Below are 20,397 nucleotides of genomic sequence, written 5' to 3'. Positions count from 1 at the left end.
GAGCAACTATGCCTGTGTGCCACAGCTACTGAGCCTGTGCTCTAGAGCCTGTGAGACACAACTACTGAGCCCATGTGCCACAGCTACTGAAGCCCGTGCACCTAGAGCCCGTGCTCTGCAACCAGAGAAGCCACCGCAGTGAGAAGCCCACACACCGCAAGGAAGAGTAGCCCCCGCTCGCTGCAACTAGAGAAAGCCCGTGCACAATACAGAACCAATGCAACCCAAAATAAATAATAAATAATTAAATTTAAAAAAAGAACCCAAGGACAGACACTGCCCTCTCCTCAGCCTTCTCTTCTTCAGGCCCCACCTTCAAAGGCCCACTTTGGTCTTGATCCACTTACAATTCCAGCTTAATGCTCTGACATCCCTAAAAGTGCAATGAGTGGGCAATTGCAGGGTAATACAGGATAAAGTGGGGTTCTGCTCTGGCCCCAGGATCATCTTCTTTGCAGCTGCTTAAGAAACAGTCCCACTCCCTAGCCATGCTAGGCTGTGTTGTGTGGAGTGTGGGCTGGGCAGAAGGTGGGACAGGAGAGCCTGGGGCAAAAAAAGGAATGTGGTGGTTGGTGATTGGTTGGGAGCTGGGTCTGGGAGGTCAGTGTTGGTGTCTCAGAGACCAGCTGGTTTGGGGTTTACATACCTGGAGAAGGCCCAGGGTGGGCCTGGGCAGGGATGGCCTGGGAGAGCCCCCAGCTCCCCCCAGCAATCACCAGTCTTTCTCTGTCCTGTCTCACTTGTCTGAGTCTCTTCATATTGTCCTCTCTAAGCTTTTTGCTCCTCTGGATCTGTCTCCCTATCCCTTAGTTTTATCAGGTTTTACTGACTTCTACAAAAAGGAGTAAGAACTGCCCATGTGCATGAATGTGGTGTAACCGTGGGCACAAGCAGAAGTGTGTACACATGACAGTGTGCACACATGTGTGCATATGTGTGAACCAGTGCGGTTAAGCGTGAGGATCTGCAGCAGTAAGATTCACCCCCATCAAGAAGACAGACAGGGCTTCCCTGGTGGCGCAGTGGTTGAGAATCCGCCTGCCGATGCAGGGGACACGGGTTCGTGCCCCGGTCCGGGAAGATCCCACATGCCGCGGAGTGGCTGGGCCCGTGAGCCATGGCCATTGGGCCTGCACGTCCGGAGCCTGTGCTCCGCAACGGGAGAGGCCACAACAGTGAGAGGCCCGCATACCACAAAAAAAAAAAAAAAAAAAAAAAAAAAAAAGAAGACAGCATGCTGACAAAACACTTTACCAGGAGGCACAAGAAGGCACAACTCAGTGGACTGCGATGAGGTACACACACACACACACACACACACACACACACACACACACACACACGCGCGCGCGCGCGCGCACGCGCGCGCAGCTGATCATTCTCTCTCCAGTATTCAGAGTGACCTCATCATCTCAATCTCCGCTGACTCATAGACCCCAGGGCCAGCTCAGCCTGGCCGGAAGTCCTACCTTCCTCCCGCCCCACAGCCCGCAACCCGCTTCCCTTTCCTGGGCTCCTCAGAAAGACATACCCCAGCGCTCCCTGGCGGTATCCTGGGACTCCTCCAGTTCGGTTCCACTCACGCACGCGCACACGGCACTCTCAGACTGACGTGCCTGCAGCCGCAGCGCCCTCTGCTGACCACAGCCTATGGGCCTCACAGGTCGTTCCGCAGGTCCCTGCCCGCAGCCGGGCTGCGGGTCTCTCCGCTGTCCTTGTTTCCTTGTTCCTGCATCTCTGCTTCTTCTGATGAAAGTAAGCCTTCTTGAAGCCTAACCCTCTGTGTTCCCTTCATCCTCACACCCCCTGGGAGAATCCCCCTCTGGAACCTCGGAATGGGGACACCAAAGCACCCACCTCTCTGCCTTCCTCTCTGGGCCCTCAGCCCCTCTTCCTCCCCAGACTGAACTTCTCCAGGTCTGCTTGAATGTACACTCTGGGCACTCCAGCTTCTTCCAAATATCCTTATGCTGTTCCCCAACCCCCGTGGGCTTATTCATTCCATAAATACTTACTGGGCAGCTATTCTGTGCCAGGCACTCTTATATCAGGCACTGACATCTTGAGGACTTCTCTGACCTTCAGAAGCTAATAAACACAGAAGGTCTATTTATCCTGTGAGGCCTGGCCCAACTCCACTTTTCTCTCTCTCACACACAGAGGCATCAAACTTGTTTGGGCTCAAATGCAGCTTTATTTCCTGCTGGTTTTACAGGTACTCCATCCTGCGAACCCATTCTCTTGGAAAACCGAGAATGAGTGGACACAGTGCCCCCCAGGGGAATGGAGAGGACAGGATGGCTGGCAAGGAGAGGGCAGTTGAGGCACTTAGGGACCTACTCGAGGCCCTGAGGGAAAAACCTGATGCCCAGGATAGGGGTGAGAGAGCCTAAGGCAGGGCTGGAGCTACCCAGGTATTTCACAGAAGCCCCTCCAGGCACTATCACCTGGACTTCAGCTCCACGCCTCTCGTTGTCACTCCCTGTGATGGGAAAAACATGGGTTCGAGGGAGGGTTGGGGGCAGAGGGCAGTGCTGGGGGCCTTGACCCTTAGGGACCTGGAGTGGGATTGGGAGGGGGGGTCAACTGTGCCTTCCAGCTCCCCAGGTGCCTCCTCTGACGTCCTTCTGGGGCTTTTATTGGGCGCAGAGCTCGAGCCTAGGAAAGACACACACGCTTACCCTCCACTCTTAGGCTCCTCCTCTCTCTTCTCGGAGCCTGCCCTCTGGTGTTCTTGCTCCTTGACCTCTGACCTCATCAAAACACTTTCCCTGTCTCAGCCCTTAAGAGCCCAGAGTGTGGATTCATATTCTCAGACAGCAGCACTGAAGGGCACCCCGGAGCATTCAGCCCACCTCCTCTTTGCCCCAGAGAGGGGTAGTGATAACTCCAAGATTACACAGCCAGTGATGGACAGAGCTAGGACTGGAGCCCAGGGTTGTGTTGGCTAGTGCCCCCCACCTGCCTCCTTCTGGCACTCACAGGCCTGCGGGGCACACAGGAGATCTGGGGGGGCTCCCAGCGACCATTCTCCTGGCAGCGGATCAGTGGTAGGTTGCGCTGGGCCAGCCCCTCTCGGCACCGGTAACGAAGCACCGTGTCTACTTCATAGCGCAGCCGTGGACGGCCAAATACTCGAGCCAGGGGCAGCTCTGGTGGGGGGCCACAGGACACTGCAGGGGGGACACAGTCAGGAACTGGGAGCCGGGCTCTGGGGGTAACAGTTCTCAGAATTGGGATGAAGGAGGAGAGGAGTAGGCCATAACCTGACACACAAAAAGAGTAGGGGTTCCAGGGACTTCCCTGGTGGTGCAGTGGTTGGGACTCCGAGCTCTCAATGCAGGGGGCCCAGGTTTGATCCCTGGTCAGGGAACTAGATCCCACATGCATGCCACAACTAAGGAGCCCACCGGCCGCAACTAAGACCCGGTGCAACCAAGTAAATAAATAATAAAGAGTAGGGGTTCCAAATGGACCCATCTAATTTGTTATCCCGCCCATGCCCACGGCCTGGGACACATTTCTGATTTCTCTGTGTAACTTTGCACCCTCCTTCTGCACACACATCAGTTCCAGGATTCTCTAGCCCCCACCCCTCCTCCCCCTTGCCTGCCCTCACCCAGCCCCATCTTGCAGGTGTAGGACAGGTGGTAGTTGCAGGGCACATCACTCCATTGTCCCTGATCGTGCCACACCATAACCACGCAGTTCTCTCCGGACAGGAAGTAGCTGTCTGGCTGCCCAGGATTCCAGTTCTCATAGAGCTGGGAGGGTGGGGGGAGGATGGAGGAGGTGGTGAGGAGCTCCAGCCCCAGAAGCACTGGGAGGAATGGACCTGGAGGAGAAGGAGGTGGGGGAGGGGCACCAGGAGAGGGAAGGCTAGAGGGATGGGGAGTAGGGGACCCAGAAGGAGAAAGAAGATGTCAGGGGCTTTGGGGGGAAGGATAATGGGAACCAGAAGAGAAGAGAAGGGGACACAAGGAATGGAGGAGGGCCAGGAAGAGGGAAAGGGAAGGGGCCAATTAAAGGAGAGGGAGGGATGGGGGTTATTGGGGGTAGAGGGCAGAAATGCTTCGAAGAAGCGACCTAGACAGCGTGAGGGGCGGCCGGAACCTCTCACCAGGGAGACGCCATCTGACCACAGGAAATCGCCTTCGATGGTCCTGTCATTGAGCCCGATCCACTGGTACTCCCGGTATCGATCTGGGGAAGAACCGCAGGGGAGACGAAGGTGTGCAGTGAGCTTCGCTGCCAGCAGATGGCGGCCATTCCCTGTCATCGGGCTGTCTGTGGGTGCTCGCGGGGGGAAGTCCTTCCCGCAACCCCAAATCCGCGCTTCCCTGTATCCTTATCCCTCCAACATCTGCACAAGGGTGGGATGGATGGGGCGTGGGGGGTGAGGGAAGAAGAAAAATATCACCAGGGCTAGAAAAGGGAAACTCTGGAAAAAGTAAAAACTTTCAGCAAGGTCAGAGTCGGGGAGAGTAGACGCAGGCAGGAGAGCCAGGGAGGTGGAGAGCGACTAAAGATAAGCCCCCAAGCAACCGCCAGGCTGATGCAGGTGTATTTCCTTCGCGAATCTCAGCCCTCCCCTTCCTGAAGCCCCACTACCCACGTGTGGAGTGGGAAGGAGGGAGAGAGGAAGGAAAAGTGAATGAATTAATGAATGACGTAAACCAAGTAATGAGTACTTGAATTAATGTATAAGGGAGTTAATTAACACACTTATTAACTGATTGATTGATTGATGAGTGAGTGTGTGAGAGAACAGGTGACAAGGGTCGCCTCCCGCCCTGTCCCCAGCCCACTGTTGATGAAGTCCTGTTCCTCCGGCGTGCTGATGCTGGCCAGGTGTGCGCCGTACATCCGGCACTTGTTCTCCGCCTCCTCCCAGCTCCTTCGTGTAGAAAAGTGCTTGTAGCAGGCGCCCTGGAAGGCGTCCCAGCCGGGGCTGCAGAAGCGGAGGCCTAGGACACAGAAGAGCAGGCAGCTTAGGCGGGAGGACCCAGAAACTCTTAAGGGGCTGGGTCCCCAGACAGGGACTGGGCTCCTCCCACCACCTCAGACCGAGGGGGCGGGACTAAGTGTAGGAGGGCGGTGCCAAAGAGAGAGTAGAGAAGGAGCGGCTAGGAGCTGGAGGGGCCCTGGTTGGAGGGGGGCCTTGATGCCTTCCTTCTCTTGAGCGACAGAGACGAGGGTGAGGCTGGAGTCCCGGCCTGGGTCTCTGCAATCCTCCATCCTAAAGAAGAGCTGAACCCTCCTCTCTTCCCAGGAGAACGGAAACCGAAAAGTACTGCCTGCCTGCCAAATTCCAGGAGCATAGACTCCCTGAGAGAGTCATTTTTTATTCCACTTAACAGATGAGGAAATTGAGGGGAGGGCTCAGAGGAGTTATGTGACTTGTCTGAAATGGGGATTGTTTTCCCGCGCTTCCACTGCAGGAGGCCCAGGTTCAATCCCTGGTCAGGGAACTAAGATCCCGAAAGCTGCGGGGTGCATCCAACAACAACAACAAATGGAAATTCACTAATGGCAAGGCCAAAACCAGTGTCCCGTCCCACCCCCCTGGAACTAGCGCGTTGTGGCAGGGTCTAGGCTTCAGCTCTCCCCCCACCGCAGCCCCTCAGCACACTCACCAACATCGCACAGGTCCCCCCCATAGCCAGGCAAACATAGGCAGCGGACCCCCTCCTCCTCCTCCAAGCATGTCCCACCATTGTGGCAGGGGCTGGGGACACAGTAACCTGAGAGGGAGAGAGGTGTGAGGTGGGGGGCCAGGGGAGCACAGCTCTGCAGCACAGGGTTCAGGGGTCCCAGCCCTGACCCCCTTGTCCTGGGGGCTTTCACAGCACCCTAAATGTTCTCCCTGGAGCCTGCCCCTGGTCACAGCCCAGACCTGAGTTCTGGGTTTTTCCCCTCCTCACTGCCCCCCATTTCAGCACTGGCTCAGCCTAGTGCTGGTCATTATCATGCCCACCAGTGTGGGCCACGTCTAACAGGGGCCGAGAGGAGTGTCCAGGAAGGCCTTCAGGGTTCAACCCCACTAAGGGGAAAGATACTGGGCTGTCAGTCATGCGTCCTGGACTCTTACCTAGCTCCTGGATCTGCTGGGTACATTGAGCCAGTCACTTTACCTCTCTAGGCCTAGAGTTTAGTCCCCCACCCCTTGTCATTGTGCCAGGTCCTAGCACAGTTCTGTGTAGTCTAGGTGGGCTGGGTGGAACTGAAGGAGAGGAGAGTCACCATAGCAACAGTGAAGTGTGGCCTGCCATTTACTGCTTCTGGGACATGATACTGGGGTGGTCTAAGAGGGAGCTAACCATTCCTCCTGCTGTCCACTGGGTAGAGCCAGGCCCAGAAGCTCTTAGTGAAGATCCAATGTACTTCCCTCACTCTATGCCCTACTCCCTCGCCCCCCGTAACCCATCCCAGGAATGGAGCTGCAGCAGCTCCCACTATCCTGTAGCACTGGCTCCACACACTGTCTCTACATCATCCAACCTCTTTGCCTCCCCTTCTTATCTCCCAGGATTCTCCCCCCACTACCAGGCTCCCCTTTCCCCCTCCACTTGGGGCCTCCTGCAGGTTCCCCAGCCTAGAAACCCCTTCAGTCCATTTTGTTCCTTCCTTCTGGCCCCCTCTCCTCCAGGCAGTCTTCTTGGACTAACACACTACTCTGAAGGCCTGCAATCTGTTATCTAGATCCAGCTCTGTCTGGCTAGGCCATCTGCCTTCTCTTCTGGACTCTCTCACGATCTTGGGTGGCTGCCCTTAGACTGGGCCTAGGTGCTGAAGGGGCTATCAGATTCTACTCCTTTCTGATCCGGATGACCCGGAGATGATGGTCCCACAAACTGACAGAGCAGGTCAGGGTTCTCGGCCCAGCCCTGGGCAGGACCCCTCAGACCAAGCCATCCACTCCTAGCAGCCAAGGCCCATGCCCACAGTGCTTTACTCTGGCCCAAGATCCCACTGCCTGGTGGGGATCAGAGCAGAGGTGGGGGGAGGAGAAGCTGGAGGTGATTCAAAAGATTTTGTTGGGATGACCTAGCTGTTTTGGGTAAAACGAATCAGCTGTTCCAACACCACTCTCCCTGTCATCACCCCTTCTGCCAATAGTTTCTTTCAAAAGGTACTGGTACTGCTACCTCCTAGGGCAAAGCAAGGAGGGGAAGTGTTTTATTTAACCCTTTAAGGACCAGGTCCTACAGAGGGTAGGAGTCCTGAACCCCCTTCCTTTCCTCACACTTTCCTGCTCCTCCCATGATCCTCTCTGCTCCTCTCTGTCCAACCCCCTAACCCTGGAGGCCAAAGACTCTCAAACCTGGTCCCTGGGGCCTTACCCAGGCCATAGGTCCATCCCCCTGGCTGTGGGTGGCAGAACCTGAACCAGGATGGTTGGGGGCGGGTGTTGGCGGTGAAGGAATTCCTCTTGAGACTTTCTGGTCTTCCACCTCCCCCCTTTTGGATCAACTACTATACACAATCAGAAAGTTCTTCCTTCCTTACTGCTGCAATAGCAGGCTGGAGGACCTCTCACTCATCCCCCAGGTGGGCTAACTAAGACACCACAGATACTTCCAATGGTTCTCCTCTCCCACCAAAGCCCCTCCTTACCCCACAGCACTGAACTCCAAGGCCAGCTGGGCAGGGAGCCAGTAGTTGAAATGAGTGAGCTTAGGTGTGATGCAGAGCCCCCTAGCCCACCCTGGGCCATCTAGGAGAATGGTCCTGGGACTGGGAGGGTCCCAGCCTTCTCCAGAGATCTCCCCTTGGAAGCTCAACCTTCACTGAATAGATAGGGCTTCTTTCTCTCAGACCCCAGAACCGAACTCCCCATTCCCCCTCCCTCCACACTCTCCATCCTCCCCTCCTGATTTGTTGCTTCTCCAGCAATAGGAACTTTGAGATCCTTTGGGTTCAGGAAGGGTGAAATAGTGGGTGAGGGTGGTCATTAGTGCAGGAGTTAGTGGAGGAGGGGGAGGCCATGGGCAGCAGGATGAAAGCAAGATACCATTCCCCTGCTGATATGTGGGGAGGGGAACAGGGCCTTGGGGTACCTGGACGCCAGGGAATGGCCTCCATGCTAAGAGGGGCTTTCTCTGTCAGTCCTCTGTGTGTATGGCTCTAGATGGGAGCCATCAAGATGGATCAGAAATGAATACAAAGGGACACGTGTGTACACACACACACACACACACACACACACACACACACGCACACACACTCTGGCTTGCAGAGGTTTCTCTCCATCAGGAGTGACGGACTGCAACTCCCAGCACTCCCGCAGACTGACAGACAAAGACTTCTCTGGGGTAAAGTGTACAGTCAGATTTGGGATCTCAGCAGTCAGGAAGGTGGAGACAGGCCTGAGGAGAGGACAAGGGAACAGCAGGAGCTGTTAGACTTCTAGGACAGGAAAGGGTGCAGGCTGAAGATGGAAAAGGAAGAAGCACAAAGACACACAAAGACCTAGGGGGAGAAAGAGAGAGACAGAGAGACATAGAGAGAGAGATGGCACCAAAAGAACCATCAAAGAGCTACCCAGAAAAAAAAAAAAAAAAAAAAAAAGAGCTACCCAGGACACAACTCCATGGAATGAAAGGGGCAAACAGCTGGGGATGGAGACAGAGGGTGCCAGAGTTTTGGTTATAAAGCGGTTTAATAGAGATTTATTTCCAAGGCTTGTTTCCATGAAACAGTCAAAAAAAGTACTTCACAGAAGTAGCTGCTTAAGGCTCTGTGGGGATAGGGCTCTCCTGGACCCCAAAGGTTGAGGGGTGGGCACGGGATCCCAGGTTTCCCTGATACCAGTGGGAGGCAGCTGAAGGGAGGTGACACACAGGAGAGGGAGGAAGCAGTGGATGATGGGCCTGGGCCTTGAAGAACGCAAAAGGCAATGAGGGCACCCACTGAACAAGGCATGAGGGTCCTCTGTGGGGCCAGTGAGATGTGAGTCACAGGTAGAGAGCCGAGGGTAGGAAAAAGTTCTAGGCGTTTGGTGGTAGGGCTGGGGGTCACAGTGTGGATTTCAGAAACAGGGATAGGGTCATAGAGTGGGAGTCATGGAGTTGGGGGTTACAGGGTGAGGACTCAGAGAGCTGGAATGGAAGTCACAAGGTGGGGTATCCAAGATTGGAAGCCCACAGGTAGAGGTGGGTAGGAGAATGAAGGCAAAGGACAAGAGAGTCTGGGGCAAAGGTGGGTTACAGGACTATAGGTCAGGTGATCCAGAGCTGCAGGGGGAGAAAGAGGAGGAGGATAAAGAGGGAAGTTGAGCCTTGGGCAAAGTTACCTGATGAGGGGGCCACGGCCACTCCACCATGGCTGGCACTGTCAGTGGGCAGCACCGGTTGGGCATGCACTGAAGTCCCTGCTGGGACAGTTCTTCCAGAATTCTCTTCAGAAGGGGTCTCCAGATCCCTGGTACCCTCAGGGACCCGTGTGGCTGGAAGCAAGGAAGGGGCATCCTCGGAGCTCCCTGTCTCCTCACTCTCTCCTCGAGGGACCCCAGACAGCTCAGGACTCCCAGTCTCCTCCCCTATCTCTCTTGCCCCAACCGGAGTGGAAGGTGATGGGGATGCCAGGTTCCCCTCCCTGGGAGTGGACAGGGTCTCAGTGGGTGGTCCAAGGCCCGTTGGAGGCCTGGGAGCCTCTGGCTCTCCATAGGGAGGTGGTGATGCATCAGGCTGCAGGACTGCCCTCACTGGTGGGGATGCCTGGGAGAGTGACTCCTCTGGAGCCAGCTCAGTGGGGAGAGGGGCCTCTGGGTCCAGGCTGCTGAGCTCACTGGGCCAGGCCCACAGGGCCTCGTCCTCCACCTCGTCCTCTTCTTCTTCCTCTTCTTTTTCTTCTTCATTCTCGTATTTCTTTTCTTCCTCCAACACCTTGCCTTCCTCTTCTGAGGACCCCAGGGGAGGTACAATGGATTGGGTTTCAAATTCTAGGCAAAGCACAGATGATTCAGCACCAGGGACAGCACCCATCAGAGGACAGGAAGAAGGAAGGGGAAGGGGAGAAAGGTGGGGCTGGGGAGGGTGAGCCCTCGGGGAGAGAGAAGAGCCTGCCCTGGGGAGGAATTGCCTTTGCTCCACACCAGAAGAATTTCAACTGGAGCTGCAATAGTGAGGCAACACTTGAGAAGGCTCTATGAGCTGTCATTGGCCCAGGAAAACCTGGTGGTTGCATCTCCCTCTCCCAGTCTGTTAAAATTCTGTTTATTTTGGGTAGGTGAGGGGGAGGAGAGACCAAAGAAAGGAGATCCCTCCTTTCAAGAGGGCAGCTCCTTAGTCCAAGCATCTCCAGACCCAGCTATCTGGGAGTGGGATTTGCTGGAAAGGCAAAAAGGTTGGGAGAGGAACAGGAGAGGTGCCTTGCACAACTGTGCTGCTGAGAGAGGACAGGGCAGAATCATGGCAGCGACAACCCCGGCCTCAGCCTGGGTTTGCCCCTTCTGCCCCAACTTCTCCCAGGGGCGGACATTCCCAGGATAAGAGATTTGAGTTACCTAGGAGGGTCCTAGGGGCCTCTGCTGGGTCTTCTGGAGTGGAGCTTCCACCTGCTCTATCCTCCATAATGGGAATGGAGTAGATGGCTCCCCGGGACTCGCTCTCCACAGCTTCCTGAGGCAGCTGCAGTTCCTCCAGGGTCTCTGTCACTGTGACAATGGCTTCCAGTGCATCAGAGGCCAGGTCAGAGGCTGGGTTGGAGGCCTCAGGGATGGCAGAGGGCTGGGCCGAGTCTGTGGCAGGACGAAAGTGCCAATGGGAGGTTAAGGAGGTGCCTCTGACCTCGCAGGCCTGCATGTGAGGGTTCTGGGTTAGACTCAGAGACCATGGAATTCTCTTAATTCTCTCTCATCTTCCCTATGGAGCACCCATGGGGCCCAGGGAGCACCCCGGGGCTTCACCACTCATTCCTCAAGCATTACTCAAGTGCCTGCTATGTGTCACGCCAAGCATTCTTCTGGGCACTGAGGATACAGTGCAGAGCAAAACAGCAAGCTTCCTGCCCTCAAGGGAATTTATATTCTAGATACAGACAAACAAATAAACATATAATGTTACCACATAAAGAACAATTAAGTTTAGTTAGGAGATGGGAAGTACTACTTTAGATAGAATGGTAAAGCAAGGCTCAGGAGAGAGGTCATCCCTTGAGTAAGGAGATGGAGGCAAAAGGATGGACAGAATGGCCTCAGCACCTTGGGAGCCTGGGTTTAGGGTAAGGTGTGAGGGAGCCCAGTCATCCTAAGACTCTAGAAATGGAAGCAGACAGGCTGCCATCACCATAGGAGAGCTGAAGGGTAGAGTACAGGAAGGACATTCAACCATCACCACTTGATGATCTCGGTGTTGCGGCAAAGGGGCAAGCGGCCACCCCATTCTTCCAGGATCTGCTCTTTTCAAATAACCAGAGTTTTAGAATGAATTACCTTGTCCCAGGGGAAGGGAACCAAGAGCAGAAAACCAGTGAAGCAAAGGTGGAATTGGGCTAAGAAAAGCCCTGAGGGCCATCTGTGTTCAGCCAGACAAGACAGGACAGCACATCCTGCCTTCGTCACCTGCTTCAGTGAGCCTTGCTCATACCAGACAAGCAAACCTGTGCCCCACCCCGCCTCTGCCCTCCACCTGCTTCCAACCATAGTCATGCTCTTCCTTCCCCTCTTCTCCTGATTCAGTTCCTCCTTCAATTTCTTTCCAGAACAGTGCTTGGGACATAATTATAATCAGTGCTAGAAGTGTTAGCTACTATTATTATAATTATCATCATCATCATCGCCATTATCTGTGTTCAAGTAAGTCTTTCCAGATGGACCTGTCTTCCTGTGGACTTCCCTTCCCCATCCCTCCCAGCCTCAGGCCAAAGCCATCTGGAGCTCTGTCCCAGGGGAAGTAATGCTTTTCTCTCAGCCTTTCCCTGTGCTGGGAGTGAAGCATTTCGTCTTTGGTCAGACTGGGGGCTCCCGTGGCAGAAACTGTGTCTTCCTCCTTCAGACTAAGGGCTCCTAGAAGGCTGTGTCTTCTCTTTCCATTTCTGCCTCCAGCCCTTGTACCGGTACTGCAGGCTCACAGTTGGGGCAGGGACTCCAATACTCCATGGCAATGACTCCCTAACTGTCAGTCATCCTTGGCCTGGGCCCTGTGCCTCTGGGGGTCACAGGCACTGCCTCCCCTCCAGCTCCCAATATAAGATGTGGGCAGGAAGCCATCTCTACACCCAGCTGTCTTTAAGGACCTACTCCCTGTGGGGGGAATTATGTCTGTCCCTCAATATTTGGTGATAAAAATCTGATACCTTCAAGCTGAAGGTTCTGGAAACCCCTCTGAAGCATAGTTAGTTAACTGGAGCAGATCATTCATTGGATTCAGAGAATGTCAGTCATCTCTGGTCTGCTCATGAGCTGACCAGAGATGGAGACATATTTGGCAGCCCAATAAGGGAGAGGCAGCTTTGCAACAGGAAGAGACAAGGCAGGACTACTGGTGTGGAGGCAGGTGAGGAGATGCAGCGAGGTGAGCCCTCCCTGAGGCCACAAAGACCAAGTCAGAGGGCACAACCAGAATTAGAACCCTAAGTGACAAGCTGAGCACCACCCAAAGCTCTTTGAGGCAAATGGCAAAGACCCAAGAGAAACTGGTCGGGGCTGGGCTAAGAGCGTAGGCCTCGACTCTGTCTCCCTGAGGTTGGTCTCAGCCTCTGCAGGGAGGTGGGCTCACCTCGGAAGCAGTAGACATTGAAGCGGCTGTGCTTGTTGGGGAAGCCGGTCTGGTTGGGGAAGAGGAAGAGAGTCTTGACACCAGGGAGGCCCCCACCACAGCGCTGGCTGGGTGTGATGATGGGGTAGCGCACACTGCCATCAGCCAGCCAGCCTGGGCTGCAGCGGTCCAGGCCACCATCCCAGGCTGCATACAGCTGGCCTGTGGTTGCAATCTTAGCACCCCGCTCCTGGCAGTATGCCCGTGCCTCCTCCAATGTCAGCTTGTCTGGAGGGGCACCCAGGAACAGCTCTCCTGGGGAGAAGAAGAGGCTGGGTTACCAGGAAGGGAGCTCCTTCCACCCTGGGTTCCCACAGAGACTCTGGGCAAACTTCTCTGGGCCTCAGTCTCCTCATCTGCGACATGCAGTCCATCACACTACTTCATAGGATCGAAGTCTTGATAGAACCTTAGGATGCATAATATTGCTCGAAAGAAACTGGCCCAACTTTCTAATTCTGCCAAGAAGGAAACTGAGGCTCAGAGATACTAAAACGCAGAGAGATGCACGGCAGGTAATAGCAGAGTCAAATTCAGTCTCCTACCACCTGTCTGAGGCTTTGGCCATGAACTTGTCTCTATGACAGCGTTTGGAGGGAAGGACACTGACTGTTTCCTTACCGCTGGCTGCCCACTTAAATACAGGATGATAAAGGATGATAAGGTCCAGCAGAGGTCCAGGATGACCTATGGGCAGCACTGGAGAGGGGGCTCTTCCCCTGGGAACTCCCTACCCCCAATCACCATTTAGTTCTTCAGCATAACAGTAGACATCATAGAGGTCATCCGGGTCCACCACTCCATAGTTCCGGACCCCAGGGAAGCCATCCATGTCTCCATAACAGGCCTCTCGTGGAGTCTGGATGGGATACCTGGGGAAGGGGTACAAATGCCTTCACCAGGGAGCCATCCCATGGTTACCCTCCTGAATCACATTGCTTTTCAGTGCAGCCCACTGTCCTCCTAGCTCTGCAGAAATGCACACTCCCCATCAGAGTGGGGTCCTAACCCACCCTCCAAAGACCAGCTTCATCTGCCAGAGGCAGGGAGCCCTATATGGCCAGCCTGAGGCAGCAACGGGCAGCCCCTGGCAGAACCAGAGGCCACAGAGCCCACCTCAGAAACAGCTAGAAGCTCCTGGGCCCCAGCCCCAGCCCACCTCACGGTCTGGTCGGACAACCAGCCAGCATCACACTGTTCATAGCCCCCAAGATAGGCGGCATAGAGCTGCTCCGGAGTGGCGATTCGGGCTCCGATGCGGGCACAGGCCTCCTGGGCCCCAGCGAAGGAGAAAGCATAGCGGGCAGAGCCCTCCCGGTAGAGAAAGACGACCCCTGAGGGGCAGAGAGGATCCTGAGGCAGGATCACCCAGAACAGTGACTTCCCCTTCCCCTCCTTGTCAATCCCCTGTATACAAAGGGTAAAGTCCAAATTGCGCCCACTCTACAGCATGAGGGGCTTCAGTTAGACTGTGGGTAGAATTTCCTCCACCTGAAGAGAGAAAGGAGGTAACAGAGGCCTGTAGCTACCCACTCCTTTTCCAACTCAGTCTGTGCCTTGTAGGTGTTTGCTTCCGCTTCAGACTGTGGGCTCCCCTCCCTCTCTCCGGGAACCTCTCTCCATCTCTGCCCTCTCACCTTTGACCTTGACCTCCACAGCGTCGCTGCTGTCGTCGATGCCATGCTGGACCTCGCAGCGGTAGATGCCTGAGTCGTTGGGCCGCAGCTCGCTCAGCACCAGGGAGACATCGGTGAGTGACGCCGGGTAGGCAGGCAGTGCCACGCGGAACCGGTAGGCCTCGCTCACCTTGACGCGTAGCCCCCGCGCCACTAGCACCTCGGCCTCCCGGCCGCCGGACAGGAAGGTCCACTTGACCCGGGGGGAGCCCTGCGCGGCCCGGCGGCTTGGCGACGGCCGCAGGTAGTGAACGTGGCACGGGATGGTGAGGGCGCCGCCCAGCACGCCCTGCAGCGGCGCGTCACCCGCTATGCGCACGCGGAAAGCCCGGTCCTCTGTGGGCGGGCGGGGCCGGCTGGAACTTCGTGCTGTGGATCTGCCACGACCCGCCCCAGGGTTTCCGAGCCCCGCCCTTGGATCCCGACGCCCCGCCCTAGGATTCCCGGGCCTTGCCCGGGGTTTTCGTAACCCCGCCCCCAGGAACCTGGGCTAGGGCCCGCTGAGACCTGCAAACCCACCTCTAGGTCCCCCAGGCCCACCCCTCACGGTCTACAGACCGGTCCACAAAGTCTCCCAGTCAAATTCACCCCCAGAGTCTCCCAGTACCACCCCAGGATTCCTGGCCCCCACCCCAGGGTCTTCTAACCTCACCCACTGGGTCCTGCAGCCTTGTCCTCAAAATTTCCCATTCTGTTCCCTTCAGTCACTTTCACGATTTCTCCCAATTCCACCTCTGTTCTGCCTCCCAGCCCCATTTATCGTGCCCCAAGGGTCTCCCATCCTCCACCCTGGAGACTGGCAGCCATGCACTTAGTGCCCCTCCCCAGCCCTACTCCCAAGATTCCGCCACCCTACCAGCGGCCCACAAATCATCCCTTATTTTTAAGTGTCCCTGCCCTGATCCTTCCCCACCGTGCTCCCAATCCTCTCTCCTCCCTGGGTCCCTCAAGGCTGACAGAGGTTGGTTAGGGCTGAACAAAAGTCTCCTTCCTACCACAGGGGAGATGCAGGAGACAGACAGTGACCATGAGTGGGGTTGCTTACCTGAGCTGTCTCCTTCCAGAGCATCAGCTAAGGCCACAGGGACCCAGGCCAGAGCCAGGGTTGCCAGCAGGGGCAGAGATGGTAGGGCCATGCTGCAGGATGTGGGAGGGAATGGAGGAGGAAAGATGGGGTTAGACCTCAGGATGGACTTCTGACTCCCTACTACGTCCACATGGATCACACATATCCTGACTCCAGAAGCCCATTGCCACTACCTCACTATTAATTAACACTGTTTCTGTCTCCCCGCAAGGAATTCTTATTTATTTATTTATGTTTGGCTGCATTGGGTCTTCGTTGCTGCGTGTGGGCTTTCTCTAGTTGTGGTGAGCGGGGGCTACTCTTGGTTGAGGTGCACGGGCTTCTCATTGCGGTGGCTTCTCTTGTTGTGGAGCACGGGGTCTAGAGCACAGGCTCAGTAGTTGTGGCACACAGGCTTAGTTGCTCCGCAGCATGTGGGATCTCCCTGGCCCAGGGCTCGAACCCGTGTCCCCTGCACTGGCAGGAGGATTCTTAACCACTGTGCCACCAGGGAAGTCCCCCCACCAAGGGATTCTTATTCATAACCGAGACCTGGGTCCTCATCAACTCACTGCGTGACTTAAGGCAAGTTCCTTACCCTCTTTAAGCCTTTGTTTTCTTACTTGTAAAGGAGCACCATTACTACCACCTCACAGGTTGTCATGAGGCTATGGGCTTTGAGATTGCTTTTTATCCTAAAACAAAACAAAACAAAAACAAAAAACAAACAAACAAAACAAACAAAAAAACCTGTACAATGTATAACACCCTGCACACAGTAAAAGCTCAATAAATGCTTACAGCATATAGCATGAATTGTGGGTGCTATTATGCTTGAATCTCCTCTGCCCCTCCCAGTACCAGACTTCTTTGAACCTTCCTCCTCCCATAGTACCCCTCCAACCTTTCCTTCCTGTCCCTTCCTCCCTGAGTACCATACCCACCTAGCCTCCTCTGGGAAGGCTTTCTAGACTAAACCCAGGCAATGAACAACATCTCTCCAGCCCAACCCCTCATTGACCTCCCCCCACTGCACCATTACTTATAAGGAAACTCTTCTCTTTACCCCCCAGCATCCTCCACCCCCTCATCCTTGGCTGCCTTCTCCCTCCTTCCTCCCAGCCTTTCCTTTCTGCCTGGCACGGGCTTTCCCACAGGATCTCCTGGCTCAGAAACCAGCTGGGACAAAGCCCCTGTCTCTGCCAGTCTGGCCTCCATCCAGCCTCTCCCTTCCCCCACCCCAGCCCCAGGCTGGGGGGTGGGCTAAGGGGTGTGTGTGAGAATAAATGAAAGGGACCATTTCCCTCCTGCCCTTGGCTATCAGAAGCTCTGAGAGCTTGAACTATTCTTCTGAAGATCTCAAAGCTCTTACACTCTCATAATGGAAGGATGGGGGTGGGACATTGAGAAATGGGCCCAGAGAGGGATTGAACCTGAGTCCCCAGTGAAACCAAGTCAGGCACCAGGCCAGTGTGCCCCTAGGAAGGAAGACTGCAGGGCCAACGTCATCTTTAATGGTTGGCTTAGACTCAAAAGAGCATGGAGAGCCAAGGCTGCCATGGAATAGGCCAATGGTACAGCAAGAGAGATGAAGGTTAGACTGCAGGCAAGGCTTCCTAGACATCAGGCTTATTCCTACTGTCTACTCATTCCCACTTCAGGCCCATTGCTCCACTTCCATCTTCCCTGACCACTCAGGCTCTGCCTTCGTACATGTCCTCCCTTTTCTGAGCCTGAGCTGATGGGAAATTTCCTTCTTCTCTCAGATCCTCCTAAGGATGCCTCCCCACCACGGTAACATCCATTTCCCCCATTGTGACTGGGCATCATTCCCTCAAGGTCAGAGGTGGGGGAGGAATGGCAGAAGCCAGACGCCCAGGGCCTCTCTTCGACCTTTGAGAGGGAAGAGGTTCTTGATGGGGCCCAATCAGAGAGTGTGAGACCAACTCTGGGCGTGGGGGCACTTGAGAAGACTGCTTTCTGGGGTTGGAGTGGGGACCATTTGGCATGAACAGCCAGTGCCTGCCGGGTGCTTGGGAGACTGTTTGCCATGCATTTGAGCTGTGCCAGGTCCTAAGCCAGACCCCTTTCTGGCACCTTTCCTCCCCTCGCCCTGGGCTGGAGCTGGAGCTACTCACAGCTCTCTGATGGGCGGCCCAGAAACCCATATAGTTGGAGCCACTCTGGGACCAACACTCTAGACCCTGCCTTTCAGCTCTGTTATGTAAGTGGGGGAATGAAGGGAGAAAGTCTGAGTCTGATGAGGACCTGGATGCCCTGAATCATAGAGGCTATCCCACCCTCACCTCCAAGATTTGGAGTCACTGACCAGAGGGGCCAAGAGAGTGGGACTGATTGTGTGGTTCTCACAGTCAGAGAGTTCTGCACACTTCCCAACCCCACACCAATCACACCAAGCTTGGGCCTCAGCCCCTTCCTGGTATAGCTAAGAGTCCTGAGAAAACTTGGGCATCCCCTCCTCTGGTACCAGACTCAGACTCAAGGATCCAAGCCTTGGTCTCCACAGCACACACCCACCCACCTCCACTCCATCTTCTCATCCTCCAGAGCAGGACACACCACTTCATTTCTATCCTCAAGAGCTCAGCAGTCTTCCTGTCCCTTTCCCTGATGCCATACCATCCCTCTGCTACAGCCTCTGGATTTCTCGCCTTGTCTTGAGTTTCCCCAGCTGTTCAGGAAACTTCCCTCTTGTTACATTATCATTCCTATCTGACCATGGATGTCTATCCCCTCACAGCCTTCAAAAACCCAGTGCACAGAGAATCAAGACCAAGCTCTGTGTGTGTGTGTGTGTGTGTGTGCACACACGCATGCATGTGCGTGCACTTATGCACACATATCCAATGCCCACCAGCTGGCAGTTCAAGGTCTGCCCCATGGGAACTGAGCTCCAGCACTCAGCAGGGTGAGCAGGGATGCACAAGAGGCCAGAGCTTCAGTCACAGCAGGAGGGAAGCTTTCAGCTATCCCCTTAGTGGCTGTGTGAGGGGCAACAGGAACCTACACAATATCAGTGAGGCCTTAGCAGGGCCTGCAGGAGTAATTGTGGTAACTATATAAATAGTCCTATTTATTGGAAGCACAACTAACAATATGATTAGCAACATCGCCAGCTGAGCTATTGTAACTCCTCCTACTATAAAATCTGAAATGTAGATGATGCTGTTATCAACAGCAAAGTTAGCCATGACAACACAGGCACTGGTAATACGGGGAGTGGGTCTATGGGTTAGTTCATTGTCCCTTGATCTCACTGGTATTATCTGGAATAGAAGTAATGCAGATATGAATGGTGCTAACAAAACTGATGGCAACTCTTGGTCCTGTTAGAACTAAGTGGGCAGAGCTATTCTGATAGGAAGGGGATATGGAAGTACCTGGGAGGAGGGAGGTTCCCGGCCCAACAGCAGTGCTAGGAAGGAAAGCAGGAGTGGTAACTGGAATTCCAGCTGACAGTTCCTGACCATCTACCTTGAGCCAGGCCTCTTACTAAATGCTTCCGATGTATAACCTCAACTTTGAGAAAAATACTGATTAGGCATTACATCGATGAGGAATCCGAGGTTCAGGGAGGTGAACTAACTTGCCCAAGGTCACACAGAAAATAAGTGGCAGAGTTGGGATTCCAGCTCCAGTCGGCGGGCGCCGGGACCACCCACAACAGCGGCTCCTGTTTGCCGTCCTGCGGACTCCGGGAAGGTACCCCTAGGGTGGCCGGCCGCGGCTCCTCCCACGGTGCTGCCTGCACTGTGGGTACAGAGTCGGGGGCTGACTCGAACCGCCGCCGCCCTGCCCAGGACAAGGTCGGAAATCTCGGGCAGTGGTGCTGGGACTGGAGCCCGCATTAGGGAAGACGCAAGGAGAGGCGTTCCCATTAGCCCGCGGGCTCAAGGGGGCTGCGGGTCAGGCTGCAAACAGCAATGGGGGTGCCAGCGGCAGAGCTGGGAGGCAGACCTGGAGATGGCAGGACGGCAGCAGGCGCTGTAGGCGCTCCGGGCTGGCCGACAGCGGACCTCGCCGAGGTGTCAGGGGTCGGCGGGTTGGGTGCGCCGGAGCCACGCGAGGCAAGGCCTGAGGGGTCGGGGGCGCGGACCACAGGGCAGCCGGGGGTCGCTCCCTTCTCTCTCCCTCCCAGGTCTGGGCGGCTGGGATGCGGTCGCACTCACCTACCGGCGGGAGGCGGGGGACCGGGGTGGGGGTGCGGCACCGCGAAGTTTGCTGCCTCCTCCGGGGGTCTCCTCCGCGTCCACGGCTCGGTCCCGCAGCTGCAGCCGAGACTGCGGCGGGGACTGCGCGGGCGCGAGCAGAGGCTGGGCCCGCAGGACGCTCGAAAGAGGGCGCCGGGCGGCCGGGCGCCGCACAAAACCCCCTTTCTTTCCCCCCGCCCCCGCCCCGCCCTTCCTCGAGGCTGCCCCCGCCCTCGGGCTGGGAACGCGGGGGGCTCGGGAAGATCACGGGACCCGCTGCCTTTTCTGCGTCGGTTCCCGGCGGCGGCAGCCGCGAGAGCAAGGACGAGAGAAGTAGGACAGCGTCCTGGGGATGAGAAGCCGAAGACTTGGAGTCGGGAGGGAGGGAGGGAGGGAGGGCAGAAGGGGCGGGCAGGGAGCTCTCGCCGAGCTAGAGGATGATGTTGCAGCCGGAGGGATGGAAGTTAGACAGTCGGAAGGACTTCCCGTTGGTCAAGGGGAGAGGAGGAGGGACTCAGACAGTAGGGAAAAGGATGAAGGGAGAATGGGAGGGAGGCTTTGCTCCTGGAGAGACATCACACGCACGTATAAATGGGGGAGGGAGTCTCTTTTTTGGAGGCAGGATCAGGTGCAAATGACCTTAGCCACCTCCCTGGAGGAAGCTCTGATTGGGTTTTGTCTTCTGT

The 20,397-nt window shown here is 55.7% G+C and overlaps 1 protein-coding gene across 11 annotated transcripts; it reads right to left on the bottom strand.

Moving 5' to 3' along the window:
* Nucleotides 1-2,171: 2,171 nt before the first annotated feature.
* Nucleotides 2,172-20,300, bottom strand: BCAN (brevican). 11 transcript variants are annotated; one of them, XM_067038451.1, is made up of 16 exons: nucleotides 19,691-20,300; nucleotides 18,902-18,936; nucleotides 16,099-16,195; nucleotides 15,480-15,571; nucleotides 14,396-14,770; nucleotides 13,918-14,092; nucleotides 13,503-13,630; nucleotides 12,720-13,013; nucleotides 10,508-10,741; nucleotides 9,296-9,943; nucleotides 5,637-5,744; nucleotides 4,809-4,967; nucleotides 4,121-4,203; nucleotides 3,620-3,764; nucleotides 2,983-3,173; nucleotides 2,172-2,658 (listed from the first exon to the last, which is right to left on the bottom strand). In XM_067038451.1, the coding sequence occupies exons 4-16, from the start codon at nucleotides 15,568-15,570 to the stop codon at nucleotides 2,551-2,553; spliced, it is 2,739 nt and encodes a 912-aa protein (XP_066894552.1). In that variant the 5' UTR covers nucleotide 15,571; nucleotides 16,099-16,195; nucleotides 18,902-18,936; nucleotides 19,691-20,300; the 3' UTR covers nucleotides 2,172-2,550. The 11 variants fall into 11 exon arrangements, with proteins under 11 accessions (XP_066894552.1, XP_066894575.1, XP_066894569.1 ...); XM_067038474.1 differs by having other exon boundaries at nucleotides 19,695-20,090; XM_067038468.1 differs by lacking the exon at nucleotides 18,902-18,936 and having other exon boundaries at nucleotides 19,691-19,860.
* Between the last annotated feature and the right edge of the window lie 97 nt (nucleotides 20,301-20,397).

Source organism: Kogia breviceps, chromosome 1 (genome assembly GCF_026419965.1).
Source record: "Kogia breviceps isolate mKogBre1 chromosome 1, mKogBre1 haplotype 1, whole genome shotgun sequence".
Taxonomy (NCBI): domain Eukaryota; kingdom Metazoa; phylum Chordata; class Mammalia; order Artiodactyla; family Physeteridae; genus Kogia; species Kogia breviceps.
Note: the sequence above shows the minus strand (reverse complement) of the source record. Positions and strands in the feature narration are given on the sequence as shown.